Source organism: Oncorhynchus mykiss, chromosome 27 (assembly GCF_057628025.1).
Source record: "Oncorhynchus mykiss isolate SJ-2025 chromosome 27, ASM5762802v1, whole genome shotgun sequence".
In the NCBI taxonomy this organism is placed as follows: Eukaryota; Metazoa; Chordata; class Actinopteri; order Salmoniformes; family Salmonidae; genus Oncorhynchus; species Oncorhynchus mykiss.
In genome coordinates, this window is record NC_143048.1 from 41970001 (window position 1) to 41980000 (window position 10000).

The 10000-nt window shown below is 45.5% G+C and overlaps 1 protein-coding gene across 2 annotated transcripts in view; it reads left to right on the forward strand.

Annotated features, from left to right (window-relative positions):
* The window catches only part of LOC110507225 (1-phosphatidylinositol 4,5-bisphosphate phosphodiesterase eta-1), a 145352-nt gene that overhangs the window by 114986 nt on the left and 20366 nt on the right, over nucleotides 1-10000 (forward strand). For both annotated transcript variants that reach the window (XM_036964769.2, XM_090224003.1), the window contains 7 exons: nucleotides 785-847; nucleotides 3198-3292; nucleotides 5461-5558; nucleotides 5887-6066; nucleotides 8257-8364; nucleotides 8627-8751; nucleotides 8894-8978. In XM_036964769.2, the coding sequence (XP_036820664.2) occupies nucleotides 785-847; nucleotides 3198-3292; nucleotides 5461-5558; nucleotides 5887-6066; nucleotides 8257-8364; nucleotides 8627-8751; nucleotides 8894-8978 (754 nt within the window). The remainder of the gene's footprint in view (nucleotides 1-784; nucleotides 848-3197; nucleotides 3293-5460; nucleotides 5559-5886; nucleotides 6067-8256; nucleotides 8365-8626; nucleotides 8752-8893; nucleotides 8979-10000) is intronic.

Genomic DNA, 10000 nt, shown 5'->3' on the forward strand with positions numbered 1-10000 from the left:
GTATCAAACCAGTTTCTATGATAAAAGTGTTTTGTTGTTGTGCACTGTCCTCAAACAATAGCATGGTATTTTCTCACTGTAATAGCTACTGTAAATTGTACACTACTGTTAGATTAACAAGAATTTCATCTTTCTGCCCATATAAGACATGTCTATGTCCCGGAAAGTTGGCTATTATATACAACGTCATTCTAGTTACATTAGCTCACGTTAGCATCAACCGTCCCGGTTTAGCGACACCCATCGTGTAGAGGTTTCAGAAGTGCGGTTTGGCATATCATTTCTTTTGGAGGACACATGACTCGACATTCACTTCTCCCGAGCCCGGTGGGGAGTTGCAGGATAAAATAAAAAATCAAGATATAATGGTGTGTACAGCCGTAGTTTTACAGGACGGGGTGTGTATGGACAGTACAGCAGTAGTTTTACAGGACGGGGTGTGTATGGACAGTACAGCAGTAGTTTTACAGGACGGGGTGTGTATGGACAGTACAGCAGTAGTTTTACAGGACGGGGTGTGTATGGACAGTATATGAATATAAAAGGTGTGTTACAGCAGTAGTTTTACAGGACGGGGTGTGTATGGACAGTATATGAATATAAAAGGTGTGTTACAGCAGTAGTTTTACAGGACGGAGTGTGTATGGACAGTATATGAATATAAAAGGTGTGTTACAGCAGTAGTTTTACAGGACGGGGTGTGTATGGACAGTATATGAATATAAAAGGTGTGTACAGCACTAGTCTCTCAGCTCATCTTGTCAACATTTTTTTGTGCCTCTAGAATCCCAAAGAGGGACTTAAAAAATCCCAAAGTCGATCATTCATCAGCAACATCAAGCAAAAGGTGAGATCATCTCTGCTCTTTCACTATCTGTTACGGTGCGTGAATGAGGACCCAAAAGCGAATTAACGTAAACAGAACTTCTTTAATAACAAAACATAGGTAGGCTCAGATGGACCGGCAGATTCCGACAGGACAGGACAAGGTTGCAGCAAACATGACGATAGTCTGGTTCAGGCATGAAAAACACAAACAAGAATCCGACAAAGACAGGAACAAAAACAGAGAGAGATATAGAGGACTAATCAGAGGGAAAAAGGGAACAGGTGGGAAAAGGGGTGACGAGGTAGTTAGGAGGAGACAAGGAACAGCTGGGGGAAAGAGGGGGAGAAAAGGTAACCTAATAACGACCAGCAGAGGGAGACAGGGTGAAGGGAAAGGACAGAAACAAGACACAACATGACAATACATGACACTATCATCTTTGTCCGTTACAGACATCAATATGTCCTATTGCTTGACAAATATCTTTGTCCACAATGTCCAGATCGTAACTCAACAATGTTTGTACTGTCTCAGGTCTGTCAATGGGAAAAGTCCTTTCTATTTAAAACTAAACCATTGGTTTTCTAGTGATGGCGTTTAGATGGCGAGCCTTAGAAGTCAGGATAATGATCTATTGACACAGGGTCCAGTTTGTGAGGCTGAAGGATGCCCTGCTAACTGTCTGTCTGTCTGTCTGTCTGTCTGTCTGTCTGTCTGTCTGTCTGTCTGTCTGTCTGTCTGTCTGTGTGTGTTTCTTTTCCTTGAAGAGCACTTCTCATGTCTCATCTCCCTCTCTCTTACATTGGTCCAGTCTCAGATAGATTTAATTAATATTGCGTTACTTATTTAGGGACAATCGGAAATGTTTAATTGTGTGTGTGTGTGTGTGTCTGTGTGTCACGCTGTTGCTAATCCCCTCCACAGGAAATGTTTTTTTCATGTTAACAGTCATACATGTTGCAACTAGTGGTGTGTGTGTGCACTGTCTGTACTACCCACTGAGCAGCCTAAAGACTGTAATTACTGACAACATTATCCTCCACTCCTCCACTTGAACTTTAATAGATATGTTATGCTACCTCTTCCTCTACCACACACACACACACACACACACACGCACACGCACACCACTAGTAGCTTATGTTTTGAGTGGGCAGAATCACATGCTAAATGTCAGACTGCTAAATGTCAGACTGCTAAATGTAAGACTGCTAAATGTAAGACTGCTAAATGTCAGACTGCTAAATGTCAGACTGCTAAATGTCAGACTGCTAAATGTCAAACTGCTAAATGTCAGACTGCTAAATGTCAGACTGTTAAATGTCAGACTTCTAAATGTCAGACTGTTAAATGTCAGACTGCTAAATGTCAGACTGCTAAATGTAGGACTGTTAAATGTAGGACTGTTAAATGTCAGACTGCTAAATGTCAGACTGCTAAATGTAGGACTGCTAAATGTCAGACTGCTAAATGTCAGACTGCTAAATGTAGGACCGCTAAATGTCAGACTGCTAAATGTCAGAGCGCTAAATGTCAGACTGCTAAATGTCAGACTGCTAAATGTCAGACTGCTAAATGTAGGACTGCTAAATGTCAGACTGCTAAATGTCAGACTGCTAAATGTAGGACCGCTAAATGTCAGACTGCTAAATGTCAGAGCGCTAAATGTCAGACTGCTAAATGTAGGACCGCTAAATGTCAGACTGCTAAATGTCAGAGCGCTAAATGTCAGACTGCTAAATGTCAGACTGCTAAATGTCAGACTGCTAAATGTAGGACCGCTAAATGTCAGACTGCTAAATGTCAGAGCGCTAAATGTCAGACTGCTAAATGTCAGACTGCTAAATGTCAGAGCGCTAAATGTCAGACTGCTAAATGTCAGACTGCTAAATGTCAGACTGCTAAATGTCAGACTGCTAAATGTCAGCCTGCTAAATGTAGGACTGTTAAATGTCAGACTGCTAAAGGTAGGACTGTTAAATGTCAGACTGCTAAATGTCAGACTGCTAAATGTAGGACCGCTAAATGTCAGACTGCTAAATGTCAGACTGCTAAATGTCAGACTGCTAAATGTAGGACTGTTAAATGTAGGACTGCTAAATGTCAGACTGCTAAATGTCAGACTGCTAAATGTCAGACTGCTAAATGTCAGACTGCTAAATGTAGGACTGTTAAATGTAGAACTGTTAAATGTAGAACTGTTAAATGTAGAACTGTTAAATGTAGGACTGTTAAATGTAGGACTGCTAAATGTCAGACCGCTAAATGTAGGACAATGACTGCTACATGTATGGGCATGGGCAATGCTAATGGGAAGTATCTGAAAATGTGTGTGTGTGTGTGTGTGTGTGTTTTCCTCCTCCTGCAGAGACACTCTAAATCCAGGCTGAAGTCCCAGAGTACCGATGGAGAGGAGGAAGGACAGGAGACCTCTGGGAAAGAGGCGGGAGGACAGATCACCAGGTCAGCTCTCAATAGCTCTCTTGTCATACTGACCCATGCTCATTGCTGACTCCCACCTTGAGATTTGCATGGAGAACTTCAAACATGCACACATAAATCATGTGTTATGTCATAGTGAAACTACATGCATGGATTTTAAATTAGGATTAGTGAGTTAGGTTCTTCTGTTCTGTCAGCTCAAATCCTGCTTTACCTGACAGAACAGCAAGCTGCAGCCTGGAGCAACTTCCACTCATGTATTTGAAGGGCCCTAAACCCTTTATACGCACCCTTAATCTTCTTTGAAGTGCCCTAAGTGTCTATTTATTGACCGTAACCAGACTTTGAAGTGCCCTGTCTGTGTGTGTCCCATCTTCTTCTAATAGTCGATCATGTGTGTGTGTAAAGTGTGAAATGTTATTACATTATGTACGTATCTCCAGGAACAGTCAAGATGGATGTAAGGCTCTTCCTGTGTGTGTGTGTGTGTGTGTGTGTGTGTGCTGTTGGCCTGCCTCCATATCCCTTTAGTGTGTCAATGAAAGCTGTTTGATCTGGTCTGTATAAGGTGTTTCCCTGTGATTCTGTGGGGTGTAATCTGTGATTCTGTGGGGTGTAAACTGTGATTCTGTGGGGTGTAACCTGTGATTCTGTGGGGTGTAACCTGTGATTCTGTGGGGTGTAACCTGTGATTCTGTGAGGTGTAAACTGTGACTCTGTGGGGTGTAAACTGTGACTCTGTGGGGTGTAAACTGTGATTCTGTGGGGTGTAAACTGTGATTCTGTGGGGTGTAAACTGTGACACCGTGGGGTGTAAACTGTGATTATGTGGGGTGTAATCTGTGATTCTGTGGGGTGTAAACTGTGATTCTGTGGGGTGTAATCTGTGATTCTGTGGGGTGTAAACTGTGATTCTGTGGGGTGTAAACTGTGATTCTGTGGGGTGTAAACTGTGATTCTGTGGAGTGTAAACTGTGATTCTGTGGGGTGTAAACTGTGATTCTGTGGGGTGTAAACTGTGACACTGTGGGGTGTAAACTGTGATTCTGTGGGGTGTAATCTGTGATTCTGTGGGGTGTAAACTGTGATTCTGTGGGGTGTAATCTGTGATTCTGTGGGGTGTAACCTGTGATTCTGTGGGGTGTAACCTGTGATTCTGTGAGGTGTAAACTGTGACACCGTGGGGTGTAAACTGTGATTATGTGGGGTGTAATCTGTGATTCTGTGGGGTGTAAACTGTGATTCTGTGGGGTGTAATCTGTGATTCTGTGGGGTGTAAACTGTGATTCTGTGGGGTGTAACCTGTGATTCTGTGGGGTGTAACCTGTGATTCTGTGAGGTGTAAACTGTGACTCTGTGGGGTGTAAACTGTGACTCTGTGGGGTGTAAACTGTGATTCTGTGGGGTGTAAACTGTGATTCTGTGGGGTGTAAACTGTGACACCGTGGGGTGTAAACTGTGATTATGTGGGGTGTAATCTGTGATTCTGTGGGGTGTAAACTGTGATTCTGTGGGGTGTAATCTGTGATTCTGTGGGGTGTAAACTGTGATTCTGTGGGGTGTAAACTGTGATTCTGTGGGGTGTAAACTGTGATTCTGTGGAGTGTAAACTGTGATTCTGTGGGGTGTAAACTGTGATTCTGTGGGGTGTAAACTGTGACACTGTGGGGTGTAAACTGTGATTCTGTGGGGTGTAATCTGTGATTCTGTGGGGTGTAAACTGTGATTCTGTGGGGTGTAATCTGTGATTCTGTGGGGTGTAAACTGTGATTCTGTGGGGTGTAATCTGTGATTCTGTGGGGTGTAAACTGTGATTCTGTGGGGTGTAATCTGTGATTCTGTGGGGTGTAAACTGTGATTCTGTGGGGTGTAAACTGTGATTCTGTGGAGTGTAAACTGTGATTCTGTGGGGTGTAAACTGTGATTCTGTGGGGTGTAAACTGTGATTCTGTGGAGTGTAAACTGTGATTCTGTGGGGTGTAAACTGTGATTCTGTAGGGTGTAAACTGTCACTTTGATGGACACTCCACTTTACTTCACATGCTGTTGTCACTGTGCGTGTCTTTCCGTCCTACTTTCTCAATTCTATCCATTGTACTCTCTCTTTATCCATTCTGCTCTATGCCTCTTCCTCCATTCTACCTCTCCTTCCTCCTTCATACTCTTTCTGTGGTTTCATCTTGCTGTAGGGGAGGGAGGAAAAGGAAGACGATGAAGCTGAGTAGAGATCTGTCAGACCTGGTTGTTTTCACTAACTCTGTGGCCTCTCAGGAGGGACTGGACGACAGTAAGAAAACACACACTCTTAAAGACATTATCTCTCTCTGCTAAGCCCTTAACCAATCCAAAAACAATCCCCATCCCACCCATCAGGCTCTCTCTCTATCCCTATCTCCCCTCTCATTGCCACTCCCACTCCCTCTCTCTCTTTCACTCTATCCCACCCCATTCAGTCTCTCTGTCTCTCTCTCTCTCTCTCTCTCTCTCTCTCCTTATTCTCCTTCTCACTTCCATACCCTCTCTCTCTTTCATTCATCCATCTCATTTTACATTCATTGCTCAGCCCTTTCCTCTCCTCATTTCCTCTCTCATCCCTCTCTCCTTTCGTCTGTCAGGTACTCCTGGGAATGTTCTGTCGTTCAGTGAGACTCGTGCCCAGCAGCTAGTGAACCACAGAGCTGAGCGCTTCCTGTGTTTCAACCAGCGACAGCTGTCTAGAATCTACCCCTCAGCCTACCGTATAGACTCGTCCAACTTCAACCCTCAGCTCTACTGGAATGTGGGCTGTCAGCTGGGTAAGAAACATCACGTCTGAACAATCTTATTGTCATGTTTTGCTGATACTTGTTAAGTAAAAAAAAAATGGCATTAAATATTTTTATAAAAATAAACAAATACAAAAAAATACTGTATTTATCTCTGCCCGGCCATCTACCTCCTCATCCAGTCCTCATCCTCTCTCTCTCCCCCAGTCCTCCTCTCTCTCTCTCTCTCCTCCAGTCCCCCCCCCTCTCTCTCTCTCTCCCAGTCATTCTCTCTCTCTCTCTCTCTCTCTCTCTCTCTCCCCCCAGTCCTCTTCACTGCCTCTCTCTCTCTCTCTCTCTCTCTCTCTCTCTCTCTCTCCCTCTCTCCCCCAGTCATTATATCTCTCTCTCTCTCTCTCTCTCTCTCTCTCTCTCTCTCTCTCTCTCTCTCTCTCTCTCTCTCTCTCTCTCTCCCCCCCAGTCCTCTTCACTGCCTCTCTCTCTCCCCCAGTCCTCTCAATACAATTCAAGGGGCTTTATTGGCATGGGAAACATATGTTAACATTGCCAAAGCAAGTGAAGTAGATATATATATATATATATTTTTTTTTGTGGGTAGTGTGCACATAACCTGTCTTCTCTTGAGAGCCATGTCTGCCTACGGCAGCCTTTCTCAGTAGCAAGGCTATGCTCACTGAGTCTGTACATAGCCAAAGCTTTCCTTAAGTTTGGGTCAGTCACAGTGGTCAGGTATTCAGCCACTGTGTACTCTCTGTTTTGGCCAAAATGGATTATAGTTTGCTGTGTTTTTTGTTAATTCTTTCCAATGTGTCAAGTAATTATCTTTTTGTTTTCTCATGATTTGGTTGGGTCTAATTGTGTTGCTGTCCTGGGGCTCTGTTCACAAACACAATCACACCCCACAGAGCCCCAGGACCAGCTTGCTTAGGGGACTCTTCTACAGGTAATTTCTCTGTAGGCGATTTGTTCTGGAAGGTTTGGGAATCACTTCCTTTTAGGTAGTTGTAGAATTAGTTGTAGAATTATTAGGATTTTGATAATTAGCGGATATCGGCCTAATTCTGCTCTGCATGCATTATTTGGTGTTTTACGTTGTACACAGAGGATATTTTTGCATGCAGGGTCTCGATTTGGTGTTTGCCCCATTTTGTGAATTGTTGGTTGGTGAGAGGACCCCAGAACTCAAAACCATTAAGGGCAATGGGCTCTATAACTGATTCAAGTATTTTTAGCTAGAACAAAATTGCCCTATCTACCCCCACTCCCCCAGTCCTCTTGACTGCCCCCCCCCCTCTCTCTCTCTCTCTTTCTCTCTCTCTGTCTCTGTCTCTGTCTCAGCTTCTCTCTCTCTCTCGCTCTCTCTCTCTCTGTCTCTGTCTCAGCTTCTCTCTCTCTCTCTCTCTCTCTCTCTCTCTCTCTCTCTCTCTCTCTCTCTCTCTGTCTCTGTAACAGTACACAATACACTCACACAAGTTTCAAAGGAATAGAGACATTTCAAATGTCATATTATGTCTATATATAGTTCCCAAATATTTATGCTGTGATGGCCCACTGTCTCTCTCTTTCTCTCTCGCTCTTTCTCTCTCTCTCCCGGTCGCGGGATTGGTCGGTAGGGATCTCCCTGTCTCATCGCGACTCCTGTGGCGGGCCGGGCGCAGTGCGCGCTAGCCAAGGTTGCCACGTGCACGGTGTAGCCTCTGACACATTGGTGCGGCTGGCTTCCGGGTTGGATGCGCGCTGTGTTAAGAAGCAGTACGGCTGGTTGGGTTGTGTATCGGAGGACGCATGACATTCAACCTTCGTCTCTCCCGAGCCTGTACGGGAGTTGTAGCAATGAGACACCCGGGAGGCCTACTACAACAATTGGATACCACGAAATTGGGGAGAAAAAAGGGGTAAAAAAAAAAAAGAATAACTTCTGATTGCCAGGTCCCATTGAGGACCTTTCCTTTTCTGTGTTTTCCTCCTTAACACCGTGTCCTGTGGTGGGATCGTTGCCACGTTCATTGAGCTCAAATTTCTCGGTCTAGTTGTGTTGTTCAGACCATCAGTGGAAGACATTCTCTGTCTGTCTGTCTGTCTGTCTGTCTGTCTGTCTGTCTGTCTGTCTGTGATTTCAGCCATATTCTCCACCACACCTCCCCACAGACAGAACCCCTGTGTGTATTTGTTCAGAGGATGAACAGACTGATAAATGTGTCCTAAATGTGTTTTCCTCAGTGGCTCTGAACTACCAGACAGAGGGTCGGATGATGCAGCTCAACAGAGCCAAGTTCATGGTGAACGGTGGCTGTGGCTACGCCCTCAAACCTCCACCCATGTGTAAAGGTACTGATACACACACACACACACACATACACACACACACACACACACACACACATACACACACACACACACACACACACACAAACACACACGCACACGCACACGCACACGCACACACACACACACAGAGAGATGAGGAGTTGATGTGATTCTAGACTATTGAGGATGCATTCTGTCGTAGTACTGTTCTAATTGGTTGTCTAGACTATTGAGGATGCATTCTGTCGTAGTACTGTTCTAATTGGTTGTTTTACTCCTTCAGGCTCGTTCAACCCGTTCAGTGACGACCCCCTCCCTGCCTACCCCAAGAAACAGTTGGTGCTGAAGATCATCAGTGGACAGCAGCTTCCCAAACCACCAGACTCTATGTTGGGGGACCGGGGAGAGGTACACACACAGACTCATTCTCTGCCAACATAATGGATAGTTTGCTCAATAATCTCTTTGGCTTATAAATGTGTTGCCACCTGTTAGCATAGTGTTGCTAAGCTCCAATGCTGCTGTAACTCTGTTCCCTCTTCTGCTTCAGATCATTGACCCATTTGTAGAGGTGGAGATCATCGGCCTGCCAGTGGACTGCTGCAAGGAGCAAACTCGAGTAGTGGACGACAACGGTAAAACACACACACATATGCACACTATACAATTTATCATACAGACACTTCACTCATCCATAGAACCATATATGACATTCAGTCAAGTCATCTCTGCACCATGTCATGGATCAGTGCCTCCACACAGTGATCTAATAGTACCACCACCACCTCCAGACATCCATAACCTTTCCCTCCTCTCTCTCTCTATCTCTCTCTTTCTCTCTCCCTGCTGAACCCTCCTCTCTCCCTGCTGAACCCTCCACCCCCTCTCTCCCTGCTGAACCCTCCTTTCTCTCTCTCCCTGCTGAACCCTCTTCTCTCTCCCTGCTGAACCCTCCTCTCTCTCCCTGCTGAACACTTCTCTCTCTCTCCCTGCAGAACCCTCCTCTCTCTCCCTGCTGAACCTTCCTGTCTCTCCCTGTTGAACCCTCCTCTCTCCCTGCTGAACCCTCCTCTCTCTCTCTCTCTCCCTGATGAACCCTCCCCTCTCTCTCTCCCTGCTGAACCCTCCTCTCTCTCTCTCTCCCTGCTGAACCCTCCTCTCTCTCCCTGCTGAGCCCTCCTCTCTCTCTCCCTGCTGAACCCTCCTCTTTCTCCCTGCTGAACCCTCCTCTCTCTCCCTGCTGAACCCTCCTCTCTCTCCCTGCTGAACCCTCCTCTCTCTCCCTGCTGAACCCTCCTCTCTCTCCTCCTGCTGAACCCTCCTCTCTCTCCTCCTGCTGAACCCTCCTCTCTCTCCTCCTGTTGAACCCTCCTCTCTCTCTCTCTTCCTGCTGAACCCTCTTCTCTCTCCCTGCTGAGCCCTCCTCTCTCTCTGTGTGTGAGAGTCAGTGTGACTGTGACCTGCCACCCAGACCCAGTCATCTATTCTAAGCATAGATGACAGGCAACAGGGCAGTACTGGGCCAAACACACCATAGACACATGACTTTTGGACTTGAATCAATGTTGTATTGGTCACTCAGTTTGTTAGATCCTGTTGTGAGTGTGTGTTCCCACAGAGACAGTACCCTTTGCATATGCCCCAAACATAGTTGAGG